This window comes from Globicephala melas, chromosome 8 (assembly GCF_963455315.2).
Source record: "Globicephala melas chromosome 8, mGloMel1.2, whole genome shotgun sequence".
NCBI classification, from domain to species: Eukaryota; Metazoa; Chordata; class Mammalia; order Artiodactyla; family Delphinidae; genus Globicephala; species Globicephala melas.
In genome coordinates, this window is record NC_083321.1 from 8,159,337 (window position 1) to 8,175,272 (window position 15,936).

General features: G+C 53.7%; 1 protein-coding gene across 1 annotated transcript; it reads right to left on the bottom strand.

The window, feature by feature from the left end:
• Positions 1–1,838: 1,838 nt before the first annotated feature.
• On the bottom strand, positions 1,839–15,610 carry NAA40 (N-alpha-acetyltransferase 40, NatD catalytic subunit). Its single transcript, XM_030833804.3, has 8 exons — positions 15,478–15,610; positions 9,452–9,547; positions 7,992–8,044; positions 5,484–5,579; positions 5,231–5,389; positions 5,016–5,099; positions 4,510–4,587; positions 1,839–4,258 (listed from the first exon to the last, which is right to left on the bottom strand). Exons 1-8 carry the CDS (start codon positions 15,481–15,483, stop codon positions 4,117–4,119), a joined length of 714 nt encoding a protein of 237 aa, XP_030689664.1. The 5' UTR covers positions 15,484–15,610; the 3' UTR covers positions 1,839–4,116.
• Between the last annotated feature and the right edge of the window lie 326 nt (positions 15,611–15,936).

Consider the following 15,936-nt stretch of genomic DNA (forward strand, 5'->3'; position numbering starts at 1 on the left):
CCTCAAGACCAGGCAGGGAGCCCACCAGGACCAACAAGACAACCCACGACTGCAATCGTGAAGGGTGACATCGACATCCACAAGGACCTGGATGTCAACAACGTCCTGTCCGGGGGCATGACCATGTGCCAGGGCACTGCAGGCGGATGCAGATCCGGCCCTGGCGCCCAGCACCATGAAGGTCAAGTGTGAGTGGTCGCTGGAGGAGTAGGGAATCACCAAATGCCAGTTTCCTTCCTCGCCGCAGCCAAGTAACGAGACGCCTGCATGGGACCGTCCCGTCTCCCAGCCGCCTCTGCAGCGCCTCCCCTACAGTCCCAGACCCTTGACCTCGGGCGCTAGAGAAACGACCTCTGCTGTACTTGGAGAGGGAAAAGCAGAAAAAACGAGAATAAACCTGCTGTGTTTGAACTGACCACTTTCAAAGCCTGGCGGCAGAAACGTCTGGTGGCCAGGTTTCGCACACTGGGGAAACACAGTCCCTTTCAGACCACCTCAGGCTCTGACCGAAACTGAGGCCCTCGCGTGCGGCAACTGTGCCTCTGGTTCCACCCGCCCACCAAAGGGGTGGCGCTCCAGCCAGTGCCGCTTGAGTGGCAAAGTCTGAGCTGCAGGTGGAGGGAGGGGTGGGAACAGCTACCTCAGAGGACCAAAGAGGGAGCCCGCCACTGCGGCAAGGAGATGGTCATTCCAAGGAATTCCTGCCTGGGATTAAGACAGCCTTCAAGGAACAAAGAGCTCCGGGGTGGGGAGGGGGCAGAATTCCCTCACACGAGAAGTCTGTTCAATGATTCTGATTCGCCAGCATTTGAAATGCTGTCTCCTTTCCCAAGGACTGGGAGGCCTTTCTTCATGCCTCCAAGGTAAGGCAGCTGCAGAAACCATGCCCTGGCTGTGTCCCCACCCACGGGGCTGAGGCCACAACATGCTGGCACCCACGAGAGAGACAGCTGTTAACCCTGCTCCTCTCCCCGGATCACTGCCCCACCAGAGCTCGAAGACCCAGTAGGGCTTGGGTCTCCATCCCGGCCACCCTCTCCGCCTTCCGGCAGATGAGACCACCAAGCAGAAGCACAAGGAGGCTGGCCCCTCCAGTGTCCACAGGAAGCGCTCTGAGCGCTGGCTCCGGGCCCACTTCCTCCCTCTGCTCCTGGCTCCCCGGGCCAGGCACAGGCCTCGGAGAGAAGTGCACAGCTCAATCTGTCACACTCGAGGGGCCAGAGCCTCCCCCAGCTCATAACTTTCCTGCCCTGTCAGGCCTGACATGAGTTACCCTTCCTTTGAGCCTTCGTCTTTCGTGAGTGGAGGGAAGAGGGGGCTGGAGTCCTTTTAAGAGACACAGAATATCCTGAGGAAACCAATAAGTAAAAGGGAGGAAAGAAACACCAACACTCTCGTCTGTTCGACTCCCACACAAGTGTTCTGGAATTTACCTTTACCCACAAATGTCCAATGTCACAACGCCTGGCCTGGGACTCTCTCCAGCAGCAGAGCAGGTGCCCCTCAGAAGGCTTTTGACCTCTACCCAGGGCTTTTGGGAAGTGGCACAAACACATGCATTCGGTCTCAGTTCCCACGTCTGGCTCCTCGCCCCAGACACCCTGAGGTTTTCTCAGCCCAAAGCTTCCTTCACAGAAAGAGGCGTGGGGCGTCACAGCTACGTGCCCCCCAGGGTTTAGGCCCAACGCTGGGATGGTCTGAGCCCACGCTACCAATGGCACGCCAGCAGCAGGAAGCCGTCCCAGCAGCTGAACAAAGTGTCTTTTATTTGTGACGTACAAATGCAACCAATGCAAAAAGAGATCACTTTTTCCCTTTGATTCCAGTGACAAGTTGCTAAAGAAAAAAAAAAAAAAAAAATATATATATATATATATATATATATATCAAGGAGTTTATCTTCAAAGTTTCCTCTAAAAAAAAAAAAACCACACACCAGGAAGGGTTAAAAAGAACCATACACATGTCATATACACATCTGACATCAATGAAAATAACCTGAAATAGGGTGGATACAACTAAAAAACAAATCTCAAAATTAATATTTCAACATGCCTCAAACAAACCAAAAAGCCTGGTACAAAAGGCCTGCTATGTTTCTTAAAACCAAGACCTTGGGGAAATGGAGAGACTGACGGCTAAGAACTGAGTGGGTTCAACACCAACAACAGGGTGACCTGCGGGTCTCAGACAGCGCCTCCCCACCCAGCCAGAGCCCCCAGCAGCCCTTGGGAAGTGGCACAGGCGGCTGGACAAGCAGGGCCCAACACCAAGTGCCCATCTACCAATGGGGCTCGGTGCCAGGTGTCCAATGAGGGGAGACACGCACACTTAACTCCCTTTATGTGGGATTTACGCCGGGGTCCCTTTTGGTCCCCTTGAGTGGGAGGTATCAGAAACCCATGATCTAAGACAATAAATATTTCATTCTCTGTCCTTTGACAGACAGCAGGGATCAGAGTTAAAGCTCTTCCTAAATGTGACTCTGTCGTTCCATGATTCTTGGAAGGAGCCCTCCAATGCCCTCCAGCAATGAAAACTCCCCCCCTCGGGTAAAACCTCCTGGGAGTCAGCAGGGTAGGGGTAAAGGTGGGCTTATTCCAGTGTAAAGCTGCAAGGCCCTCTCCAAGGGAGGCCACGTCCACTGCTGGCAGGTCGAGAGCAACAGAGCACTCGGCGGAGAGGCTGTGCGCACAGGCCCGGCACAGGCGGGAGGCCAGAACAGCTCCGGGGAGATGGCCGGCACAAGCAGCCTGAGTCAGGGCACAGGGTGGGGCGTGAGCAGACCGAGGTCGGAAGGACTGACAGACCTCCTCCGGAACAACCTCGCAAAGGCAGAACCTTTGAGACGCTCCCTAAGGCAGAGCTCAAGGTTGTCCAAGGGGAGGCGGTAGGTGCTTCTTCCTGGCTAAGGATTTGGTCATTTTCTTCCCTGGAAGGGGATAACGGTCTGGGGATGAGGGCAAGTCTGAGCTCTGACCCTGCGCCCTCTCTATCCCAGGAGGGGAGAGGAAGCTTCTCCCGCGCCCCGTCTGCCGCAGGTGACACCAGAGAGAAGAGCAGCGTCTGGCCAGGCTGGGGAGTGCAGGAAGGGGCTGCTGCTGGCTGGGGGCTCTCCAAAGGGGGCGGTGGCGGTGGGGGGTACCCACCTTCAGAGAGCTAACAGCACCAAGATATGAGAGGACACGGCACTAAATATGGCAAGAGCAAGGGGCCTTCTGGGGGAAGACAAGGGGCTCCCTGATGTTATTCCCCCTTGAGAGTAAGAACAGGGGTATCGAGTGGGGGGAGAGGCAGGGGCAGAAACAGTGGTGAGAGGTGACGGAGAAGAGCAGGCAGGGCTCCAGCTCTTTTCTGTGAGTAAAAATCTCGAGTCACTGCCATGAGATCAAGAGGTTAAGCTCAGGGTGCCGCCAGGTCCCAAAGCCCGGAGAAGCCACAGCCCCCACGGCAGGTCCCACTCACACCTGCTCCTGTCCTCCCGGCCCCGTGCTGACAGCAATGGGGAGGGGGGGCAGCCTTTCTCCCAGAGTCGGCTGGTCCCCTGGGACGACTCCACTCTAACTGGATCCGCGAAGGCACAGCCAGAAAGAGCTCCCTCGATTCCCTGTGTCATGGCACAAGAGACCATCCTGAGGTCTCCACTGGAGCATCCCATCCACGAAACAGGAGTCTCTCTGAAGACTCTCTCTACGCCCAGATCTTACACTGAGCCCATTCCTCTTTGGGAACCAGCCAGACCCTGACCCAGGGCTCCGGGACTTTCATGAAGGTGGGAATAAACACTCCCTTTGTCCAGCAGTGTGTGTGGCGGGGAGGGGGGCTTGTCGGGAATCCAGCTGTAGGGAAGTCGGAGAACCCACGCTCAGGGCCGAGCCGAGCGAGAAGGCAGCCACCGCGAGAGGACGCGCCTCGTGCCCCGGCCTCCGCCGGCTCTGCCGGCAGCATCCTCTCCTCTCTGCTCCCTCCGGCACCCTGCTCTTCTAGGAGAGAGCAGGAGGGGCGGCGCGGACCGCTCCTCCCCAGGGTTGGGGCTGAGGAGGCCACAGCTCTGAGGGCACCTGGCAAGCGGCTTGAAACCGGGGAGAGAACAGGCCTTGGAGAGAGCTTGGGAGTTCAGTGGCAACAGCCACCACAGTGCCCGCCCGAATGGGAGTGCTGGCTGTCCCCAAACTTGGTCCTCCGGCTCAGGATCTCATAGGAGCAGTCCTCCCCACAGCAACCGGACATGCTTGGGGAAGAGTCGTCGATTTCAAATCTGCAGACGGGCAGGAGGAAAGCGTTGGCTACGGGCAGCTGACTGCCTTCCTCCCCCGGAGTAAGGGCTTAGGAGCAGGGCAGGGGACCAAGCCACAGGCGCTCCCACACCATCTCCCCAGTTGCCAACCCCAAGGACCTCAGAACCGAGAGCTCAACGTCAGGACGAATGGGGCCAGGATGGGGGAAAAGACACTGGGGCAGGCAGCTGCTACCACCCAGAGGGTTCCACGCCGGGGCCCAGCTCCTTACTGCAGCGCTTCTCTGAAGAACTGGTAGGCACCATGATTGTGCTTAAATACCGTTAACATAACTTTCTTCATCTGTGTGCTGAGAAGAAAGCAGAGAGAACCTTCCAGAAAGAGAAACAGGTGCTAAATACCGCTTGCTCTCTCGTGTCTGCCTGCTGTCTCCCATTTGCTCCTAAGAAGTATTCCTGAGGCCCGACTCTAGCCTGTCTTGGGCACCCACAGCACTGGGTGCCGCCCTCTGTGACAGGGCTGATCAGGCCCCCACCTGACTGGCTTCTCCTCCAGGTCCTCTCTGCACCCCATTACTCAGGTGCGGAACAGGCACTCAGAGGTGCTTGCCTCCTTGAGCCCAGTGGACAAAATCTGGAATCATGGCCGGGCAGGGAGAAGCTTACTGAGAGGGTTCTAGACACCTTTCTTTCACAACAGTCCCGTGAGCCCTGTCCCCCACGGGGGATGCCTCAGAGGCAGCTCCCTCCAAATGAGCGGTGCACGGAGGGCCCTCACCTGTTGGCCACGAGCTGCAGGATCTGGATGAGGAACTTCCCCAGGCCTTTCCGCCGCACCTTGCTCTCCAGCTGCACTTCGTAGCTGGGGGAGGAAAGCAGAGTGAGCATGGGGCGGCTGCGAGGCCTGCCACAGACCCAGACGGGCGTGCTGGATTTTGCCACTGGCTGGGATGCCTCCTCCCCCCGCGCCCACCCCCAGGCCAGGGCCCCTACCAGTACAGGACTTCATCCCCGCACTCCACGTCAAACCGGAAGTGAGAAAAGGCTACGGGAACCGAACTGTTTTCCCAAGCGATGAGGTACCAGGCTCGGTCATCCGTCATTTCCTCACGTTTCTCTCTGTCCTTCCAGCCCCACTCGCTCTGCTCATACCTGGGAGACGGGGGTGGGGGTGGGGGTGGGGGGCAGTGAGGACAGGGGCTCTGGAGAGGAGGGCCAGTCTCCCTGCCCGAGAGGGCGTGCTTACATGGTCTGCATATTGGTCTTGGTCAGGTCGAAGGCCCAATCCACGGTGGCCGGCTCCAGGCCAGACACTCGCTTACATTCAATGGAGACATTTAACCTGAGAAGAGGAAAAGGAGGCGTCTGGAGCCGGCTACAGGCCCGGCACCACCGGCTGCCCTGACAGCCTGACAACGAGGCCCGCCTGGTCTCAGTTAATCTACAGAGAAAAGCCGAGCCCGGACGTGACTACAGAAGGTGCCTGTGAAGGAACGAGGCTGTTCAAGCCGAGATTAACAACTGTCATCACCAGCCCACCGCCCTGCCCACAAGCCCATTTCCTGTCTTCCCTGCACAGTCCTTATCAGACGCAGCACTTTGTAAACTCCGGTCCCTCTCTGCTAGCTCTTTGCTCTCTCCACCCTCTCTTCTGTAGTTTCTTATAAACCCCGGAGTCCTCTCTGTTCCCTCGATTCCTGCCCTTAGGCATTTTTCCTGTTGCTTTCATTTGGAATCCAGTCTTCACTGGGCTCCCAGGGGAACTCTTCCTTCTTATCTACCAACCTTGCCTGCAAAAGCAGCTGGAGGACCTCAGGCCCTTCAGGAAGACTATGGCCCACATCCCCCTGAGGAGTCCTGCCCGCTGCTTCCTCTGAGGACACAGTGGGTGCTCTCAGCTGATCAAACAGGGTAGATCGGGATTCACCCCGATGCTCTGTTTTCCTAAACTAACGAATGATGTAGGTGTTAAGGTATTGACCTATTTTTTTTTTTTTTTTTTTGGCCGCATCGCGTGGCTTGCGGGATCCTAGCTCCCCGACCAGGGACCGAACCTGGGCCGCGGCAGTGAAAGCGCCAAGTCTCAACCACCGGACGGCCAGGGAGTTCCCTCAATCTGCTATTTAGGTCTAAATGAATTAAATAAATCACAGTTAAACTCCCTGGCCAAATTGTGAAATCATATTCTCCAGGTAGTGCCACATTCTGAAAGGACTGACTCGACTCCTCAGAGGACATCACCACTGGAATCCACGGTCACCTCTGCTGTCTGGTATGTCATATGAGCTGCACATGTGTGTGGCCTTGTGAATTCAGAACTTCCTGGCTCTGAACAGCCTTCCTTTCTTTCCAAGTACTGACCATGTAGTGGTCAGCAATGCCCACACACAGCACTGCAACTGTCTTAGCTATAAATTTTCTCAAGGCTGGTTTGCAAGTATAAATTCTCCACTAATCTGAGTTCCTTAAGTACATGAAAGTAGGATCACAGCCACACAATTCCAGGCACCAAGTGAGCCCAGAGTCAGCTGGCAACGCCTGCTTCAGAGCTGGTCCATATTTCTGGAAGTCAGTGCGAATGTGGGATAGGGAACACTGAGAGAGATCACAGCAAGGAATCTCTAAACTGTGTCAAAGGACTTCCCAGAGGATGAATGATGACAAAGCTTCTAGAGGAACCATAATGCATCTGATCTCAGACAGAAAGAATAAATTAATATGATACTATGAAATTCAGACACAGCTATGAAACGCAAATGTAGTATTACCTACTATAGTCTTTCCTTCATAATTCATGCATTTACATTTGTCTTATGTTGTTCATTAAAATACTCACACCAGCTGCAACTTACAGAGCTGGATATAGTTTCTGTCCTCCTTAAAACAACCTTGCAAGTTTGGCATCATCGTTCCATTTAACAGATAAAAAATGAGGCTTGAAGAATATGTGGACTTAACCAAATATAGTTAATAAGAGGCACTGTTATGATTCAGACCCATAGCAATGATTCTGTAAAATCATAGCCCCTGTTTTCCCCTCAGCCAACAGCATCTCGGGTAAGACAGATAATGCCACCTACTTTACAAACCAAAGGAACAGAAAGTGGAAGGGGGCTTTAGTCTAGATTCTGCAGTGAACTGGATTAGTAAAAAAAACAGTAGTAATAACAACTAACACTGACCTAGCCTTTCGTATGCTCCAGGCAGTAACACTTTACAACTAATCCTCCTGACAACTCCATGAGGAAGGTACCCATTTCTGATTCGAAAACTGAGACACAGAGAAGTTAAGTAATTTGTCCAGGGTCACAAAGCCAGTAAGTGGCTTTTAACAATTATACTATAGACCCAGGGAAAGAACGCTGGACTGGGAATTAAAAGCTCCCCCCCGCGGCCAGGGAGAAGCTCCATAAGCTCGAACACCTCATTCAGCTTCTCGCAGCTTCGGTTTCCCTCTGCACAAAATGAGGGAGTCGGCCTAGATGATTTTTCAAGTTTGTTTCAGCTCTATGGTTCTTCGTCGGAGAGAATAACAAGTCCCACAGAGACATCAGTCTGAGATTAGGCAATCTTTGCTCATTTGCAGATTCCTTTGTCTCCCTAACTGGGGGATTTTATATCAACAGGGTACTAGCCATCTTTTCTGCTTTTTCATTAACGAAGAATGAAACAAGTTGGGTCTGAGGAGCCTACTCTGGAAAGGTGAATTCCTGAAGAGACTCAAGGAGAAAAGTTAGGAATGCTGAACACTCACCCATTGCGATCATATTTCTTGAACACTGGGAAAGCCTCTAATGGGTCTCCAAGCTGTGGAGGGAAAGAAAAGGGAGTAGCACAAACACTCGCCTAGCAGAGTCACAGGCTCCACCCTGAAGTACCACGCTGTGTGGACCCAAGTGGAGGCTCAGCTCCCAGGGCCAGGAGCCGCCCTTATATACGGACCCTCCATCTGCCTTAGCTCTGAAATCACACGTAGGAGGGAGGCTCTGGGAAGGAGGCCCAACAGGGTTTTAGCTTCATTTGACAGGTAAGAAGAGGCATTACTGCCTAATTCTAATACCGGCCTCTGGGCATAAAACCTACTCAGCACCTGACCCAAGAGAGAAGACAGGTCCCTTGCTCCACTCACATAATTTTTTTAAAAAAATGATATATTTTCTTCTGATTTTAGTTTTGGCTACATGCTATAAGTTTTTCTTTTTTAATTTATTATTTTTGGCTGCATTGGGTCTTTGTTGCTGCATGCAGGCTTTCTCTAGCTGTGGCGAGCCGGGGCCACTCTTCGTTGCGGTGTGTGGGCTTCTCATTGTGGTGGCTTCTCTTGTTGCGGAGCACGGGCTCTAGGGTGCACGGGCCTCAGTAGTTGCGGCTCGCGGGCTCTAGAGCGCAGGCTCAGTAGTTGTGGCGCATGGGCTTAGTTGCTCTGTGGCATGTGGGATCTTCCCGGACCAGGGCTCGAACCGTGCCCCCTGCACTGGCAGACGGATTCTTAACCACTGCGCCACTAGGGAAGCCCCACTCACATACTTTTGAGAGGCCCCCAACTAACCTCCCCTGGTCAAAACCCAAAATGAAAAATCATGTCCCTGTGCCACATCCTTGTAAGTGTGCATGTTTACTGAGTGGACTAAAAGAATAACAAAAACTGGGACATGAACCGGGGCAGGAAAGGTGACCAGAATCTCTCTGGTTCCACTGGAAAGCTGAGCCACCCCCAGTCAGGCCCACCAGGTGCTCAGAATCTCAGCTACTTCTCCCCCGACTGCAGCCCCTCGAAACCAGGCTGCTGCATCCCTGGCACAACCTGTAGTACCCCATGGGCAGGCAACAAATGTTTGAAGGAAAGAATGAGAAAACTATACCACATTTTACCAGGGAGGTTTCCTCCCCAAAATGCAAAACCCTGGGAAAAATTTCTGCAGACCCTCTTCTAGTGTTAAGGAAGGAGACCCACAGAGAGAAGACGCCACTTCCACTTCAATCCACACTTCCCGCCACTTCCACTTCAATCCACACTTCCCTGCACGCCTGGGCCAATCGCTGGCCCTCCTCGCAGCTCTCTGCCAGCCAGGCTAGTTTTCCCCAGCAGCAAGGAGGCAGCAGAGGTATGGATGCGTAGTAACACAATTCTGCCACAGGGTGGCGCCAAAAGAAATCAAATTAAAAACCAAGTTGCAGTTCCAGGAGGAAGGGACTAGGAAGGAGGGGAGTCACCCTGTTGGCGGCGTCCACTTTGGCACAGACAGCATCCATGGCTGCTCGCTCCTCCAACCGCTTCTGTTTCTTCTCCTTTGCTTTGCTCGACTTCCTCTGCAACAGGGAAAAGCAAAGTGGGCTGGAAGGCTGTGACCAACCAAAGACTTGACTTTGACTTTCCCTTTGGAGACCCTAAGGGTCAGTCCCCAATCCACAGCAGAAACTCCGGATCCTGGCTGCCGGATCCTGCTTGGTAGGGTAGGAAAGACCCAAGCGCGTCCCAGTCATGAGACCTTGGGAGCGTCACTAGCCTTCTCAGCTTCCCTATCAGGAAGAGTACTGACCCTTGGGACCACTGGGTCACTGTGAGGACCCAGTGAGAGCACGTGACAACACCTGAAGCAGAGCCTGGGCCCCAGCAGCTGCCTAATATTCACTCATTCATTCCCTCCTAAGGCAGGAAAAAGTAAGCTTAGAGACATTCAGGGCAGGTTTCAGGGAGGTGATGGCATCTGAGGTAGTGGCTGACAGCTGTCTCTAAGTATAAATTCATTCAGTAAGCCTTTTCAGTGTCTTCTGGCTTCAGAAAACAAAGATGTGGTCTGGGGGCAGCCTCTCTGGGAGCTGAGTCTCCTTCCTAAGCTAGGGCTGGGCAGTGGGGCTTAAGGCGATGGAGCTGTTCCCAGGAACGGCTGCCCAGCCAAGGCCCGTGAGTGGCAGCCACACCGAGCACCTGGTAGCGACAGGGCAGAGTGAAGGGCCCCAAGGGGGTCACCTGGGGACAGAGGCCATACTGACACGTGGTCAGCAGAGCCAAGTTGCAGGACACATAGGCAGCAGAGGAGGAGCAAAGGGAGGCTGTCCTTACACAGAGAAGCAAACTGCAAACCGCCCATAACTCCAAACGGAGCAGACCCTGTTTGGAGGCTCACGTGAGGTTTTCTCAAATCTAAATGGACCCTCTTACCCTCTTGTAAAAACTGGTAACACAGGGAAAAGAGCCCAAGCTCTGGGGTCCAGCAGACCTTGTCCAAAGCCTCCTTTTGCCCTTTACTCCCTTTGGGTCTTAGGACAAGACACAACCATTCTTTGAGCCTCCTTCCCTCATCTGATGAGCAGGGCCCTTAATACCTCCTTTGAAGTATTAAGCCCATGAGGGTTCCTATGGCCTGTGCTCGATAAATGACACTTTTCATTCTCACTCCCAAGGAGGAGCAGAGCAACACAGGCATCCGGAGGTGCTGCCCACCCAGCCCAAGTCCTGAGTGTACCCCAAAGGCACTGGGGAGGTGGCTCTGCTTTTTACCAACCGCACTGCCTCTTCTGCCCCCAGCCCTCACTTCCCGGACCTCACCAGAGAGAGGTTTTGCCACGTCCGATCCCACAGTAGCCCTGACACTGATTGGCCCAGGAAACGGTGAGTTGAATACCCAGCTGCTGGATAAATTCTACCCTCGGTTCCTCAAGGAATGACACTGCTTAACTCCTATTTCAAGCACCCAGAAGGCAAGAGCTCAGACACTAGGAGCTCACAGGGATGTTTGGCTCTTCTAGGCATAGACTCGCCCAGCACCAGCTGTTTGCTATCTGCAGGCTGAGCACTGCGCAGAAAGCCAAGAGCTAGCGCCCATTTCTTACCTCCCTAGAGGGACAAACAGCAGAGAATAGACTGTCTTCACAACACCGGGATCTCGGGGCAGAACTAGCCCCTCTCTACCGCAAAGAGGTTTTAGATCATCCACCTTTTTTCCTCTGGGAATCTGGGTTTCAAGACAACACTGAGAGATACACTCATCTTGCAAAACACTTTCACCAACATTATCTGGTTCAATTCTCCGGGCAGAAACCATCACCTCCCTTTACACAAGAAACTGAGGCTCAAAGGGCTGGCGCGACTTGTTCGAAGTTCCCCAGAGAGTAAGCGGCAGAGGGGAGACTCAAGCCCAGGGCTGCGTGCAGATTCAGTGTTTGTCCCACCAGCCACTCTGCCTCCCTCCGGGAGAGCCTACACCAGCGTCCAAGGCCTCCTCAGCTCCACCGAGGTAAGGTCAAGACAAGACCTCAGGAGCCTCAAGGCAGCCACTTGGTGATTCACTTCTCATTACCCTTCTGGCTTGGTAACAGCTGACGTGACATGCCCGCACAGTGCCACCCCAGACCCTGCATCCACACTGAGGTAGGGGTAAGGGACATGGAAACTTGAGACGGAAGGTCGCCAGGGCTGTGCAAGGGGGCAGAAAGAATATGAGCTTCGGCACCAAACAGGCCAGGCCACTGTTCCTCCTGCCACCCCCCGTGTGTGAAAGGAACTCCACCTCCAGGAAAATGGGAACACAACTGCTGGCCTCACAGAACAGCCAAGGACAGGTCAGAAGCCAGCACACAATCCCAGTTGGTACCAGCTGCCTGCCTCCACCCTGCACGTTAGCTCTATGGCACAGAGCTGAGGGATCAGAGGTGCCGGAAGGAAAGGGCAACTCCCAGGACCCCGAAAGCACTGAAGTGTAGGTTCCCTCCATAGCATCTCATTTCTAAGCACAAGCAGCAGCAGGGCCAAGCCCGGGCCTCCAGGACATTCACGGGCTCATTCATGCAGGGGAACAGGTGAGCCAGGCAACTCTCAGTGACGCTTGGGGCCGCCTTGGCCAGGGACTGCGGATAATGAAAGAGCCCCTCAAGCGCTTCGCTGCCTGCACGCGGGGTATGAGGCAGGCTGCGGCAGGCGGGGCCAGACGGGCAGGGGCCCTCCCTCAAACCCAGCACCGGCTAGAAAAAGTAGTCTCCTACTGTTCCAATTAGCTTTGTCCTGCCTTGTGGAGGTAAGACTACCCTGCAGGGACACAGGAAAATTCTCCTCATTACAATGGGAAATAAGCACAGGGAACAGTAAAGCTCATTGTGGTTAAGCGTCTTTCCCAAGGGAGCTTTATATAATAAAGAGTGTGGGATTCTGAGTCAAGAAACCCACATTTGATTCTCAGCTCTTCCACTTAATAGCTGTGTGACTCTGAGCAAGTTATTTACTCTCTCCAACAAGGTACTCAGTTTCTCTGAACCTCAATTTCCACATCCATAAAATAGGGCTAACAATGCCTATACCTCACAGGACTGTTGTTAAGGACAAAATGATACAATGTACTAGATATAAAAATTCCTTACTGTAAGGATTTCTGTTTACAAGGACCTACTAATGATAAACACTCTGCTGGTGCTTTAATAGAGATGATTTATTTTAATCTTTGCAATAACTCAGCAAGGAATGACTGCCTACTTCTTTGATGAGGAAACAGGCCCAGAGAGATTAGATAACTTTCAGGGTCACAGAGCCCGTGAACAGGATTCTCAAAGAGGTCTTCTGGCCACCCTCTCCCTCCACTCCCACCAGACTGTACACTCCATGAGGTAGAGGAAGGTCACATCTGCTTTATTTGCCGACGTATACCCAGTGCTCAGCAAACAGCAGGTACGCAGTTCATACCTGTTGAATGAGTCCTCCAAGATTCAAATCCAGGTCTGAACCCCAAAGTCCCTGCTCCTTCCACTACATCAGTCAAATGTGTATGACACTTATTATTACAAAGTGTGGTATAAATGTTGTTTTCACATGCAGCTGTCAAACTCCTCCCCTTGCTATTCCTATCAAGGTAGTATCTCTCTCTTCTTCTTTTTTTTTTTTTTTGGCCACACCTCATGGCTTGTGGAATCTTAGTTCCCTGACCAGGGATTGAACCCGCACCATTGGCAGTGAGAGTGTGGAGTCCTAACCACTGGACCACCAGGGAATTCCCTCAAAGGAGTATCTCTTTGACTGCTAGTCATAATAGTAGTTCCATGACTGCTAGGGGTCACACATAGAAATTAAAAAACAAAAAATGCCCAGATGGGGGCAGGAGGCACCTTCCACAAAAAGGATTTGGCAACCCTTAGGTTTTCAGTATCAATGCCTCCATCCCACAAAGAATCCAGAATCCAGGAAAAAACCCCTCAGTTTTTGGCAAAGGGAGACAGAGCTCTAAATTCTAATTCCTAAAACACGTGTGGCAGCAAGGGTGAAAGAACTGTGGACAGTGCTCCAGCCGATGCCGCTCTCTCAGCCTGTGGTCAGGCTGTCAGATGGAGCAGGGCCCTCTTCTGGAGGGGAATCATTAGGAACCATGACGCTCCTGACACCGAGGTGGGGAGTCCACAGCCCCCACCCATAAGGAACGAGTATGATGAGAGGGTTCCAGCTCTGCTTCAGGGAGGAAAATTCAATTTCACTTTTGCAGAGACTAGGTAGGGGCTGTTCTGAGAAACACATCTGTGGAGCATGAGTACTAAGATCAGGGCCCTTAAGGAAGCAGCGAGGACCGCAGGATCTCCCAGGCCTGCTATTTCAACTCAACCAACGAGGAAGTGTTGAACGAGAACGGCATGTTATGCTTCTTGTTTTCTGCTCAGTCTGGAGTGGCTGATGCTGGGTAGACGTTTACCAAGTAATACCAGGGACTCAATATTTTATTTAGTTTCAACAAGACCTGGGGTCTGGGACCTTTCACCAAAATCTAGGTTAAATATGCCTAAGGTTTCCAGACTTGATTTTCTATACATGAAGTACACAGTATCCAAAAGTCCTTGTTGAAACATGATGAATGCGTTTGACATGGATTTTACATAAAGTGCTTTGACATGGATAAGACAACTATTTTTGTCTAACAAGTTGATTTATTCAGTCAATAACTATTTGAGTGGAGAGGAAACAAATCTAGATTAATAATAGTAGGGACAAACCCAATGAGTTAAAAATAGCACAAATCTATTTTAGATGACTAAAGGCTGAGAATACAGGCAAAAATAACAGCCACTATTTAAGAAGCACCTATGTAGCTATTTACATCCACTATCTGATTTTATCATCACATCTGTCCTAAAGGGGAGGTATCATCATTCTCATTACATCGATGAGGAAATTAAAATCCACAAAGGCCAGGTCACTGGCACACTATCATGCCACTAGCCAGGGAAGGTGGGGCTGGAACTGAGGTCTCTCTGGCTCCAAAGTCAGGACTCCCTAAAGGTGGTGGAAATTTCACGTAAAAACTAAGATACGTGGTACCAGGGAGGGCCAGTTACATTTTTAGGAGAGTGACTTGTGCTACTCTAATTGGGATTTAGGAAGGTGATCTCACAGAAACATGAGAATAACTTCTGCTCAACCCTCTATCAGCACATGCCAGGAAGGGCATAAAACGCACCTCCAGGCTGCCTTGTGCAAAACAGGTGGTCACTATCCATCCGGGGCTGGGGCCATCACCAGTACTCCTCCATCGTCTCCCTGCTCACCTTCTGCACAGCTTCCCCACCCAAAGCCACCTGAAGTAGGAAGACTACTAACAACCCAAGTAATAAGACCCACTTCGGTGCATCTGGGAGGCCTTGAAGGCAGGCCTCTGTCGAAAAGGAAGAGAATGTTTTTGGAGCAGGAGGAACCTGGTGGAAAGATTTCGAAAGAGACTGGGGAAACCAGCTTCGCTGAGAAGCCGAGTAGCGGGGAAGCGGGCGGCCGGGGACTCGAGAGCCCTGAGTCGGGCTTTGGCGCCCAGTCACTGCCCGTGTGACCTTGGCTGGGTGCCTTCTTTTCTCTGGGCCTCGGTTCCCTCTAACCCAGTGTAGGCCTAGGACATGGGAAGCCGCGAAGCCGGTGACAGCGGGGTGATGGGTGACCCCTGGGGGCGGGGGGGATACCCAGGGACCGCGCGGGGGTAGAGGGGAGGCCAAGAAGATAACACGTCCTAGAGGAAGGCAAGGGCGGGCACGACGCGAGAGGCTGGGGGCACCGGAGGGGGTGGGGCCCGGAGACGGGGCTCCCCAGGAGATTCCCGGGCTGGGCCGGGCGTCGGGACACTAGACTGGGGGAGTCGAGTCATGTGGGGGCTGGGGGTCACGTGAGGCCGGAGGGGTTCGGGGTCACGTGAGAGGGGGTTCAAGGAACAATGGGGGCGCAGGGGACGGGGTAAGCGGGGAGCCCTCCCGGCCCTCGCGTCTCCTCTCCCTCCCTCACTCACCCCCATGGCGGCAACGGCGGCGGTGGCCCTCAGCTCCTCCTTCCCACACTTGCCAGCAGGGAGGCGGCAACGGCGGCAACGGCTGCGGCAGCGACACCAGAGCGGCGGCGGTCCCCGCACGGCGCATGCGCCTCGCGGGCACCCCCCCCCCCCCCCACGAGCCCTGGCGGGCACCGCGCCGGCGCAGAGCCCGAGGAGGGGACGGCGCGGGGGGGAGGGAAGGCGCGCAGGTGGAGAGCCGGGGAGGCGGGCGGAGGGTCTCGCACCCGAAAGAGGCGGGAGGCGAGGAGCAGCGTCGCTCTAGGAATGACGTAGCCCGGGCCCGCCCCCTCCTCGGTTGGCTGTGTCTGTAGCTATGGCAACGGCCGCGCCGCCCCGAGAGAAGCGCGCCGTTGGGCAGCTGGGTGGGTGGCAGCGCCGCCTCTGCGCTCTGTTCCGCTTCTCCCCCGCCCGCCTGGG

Bases quoted from the DNA above. Each gene is read 5' to 3' on its own strand.
- NAA40 (XM_030833804.3), bottom strand. The intron at 5,390-5,483 runs GTAAGCACGCCC...CCCGTCTCCCAG, and splicing joins AAGACCAATATGCAGACCAT to GTATGAGCAGAGCGAGTGGG. The intron at 5,100-5,230 runs GTAGGGGCCCTG...TTCCTCCCCCAG, and splicing joins GGGGATGAAGTCCTGTACTG to CTACGAAGTGCAGCTGGAGA.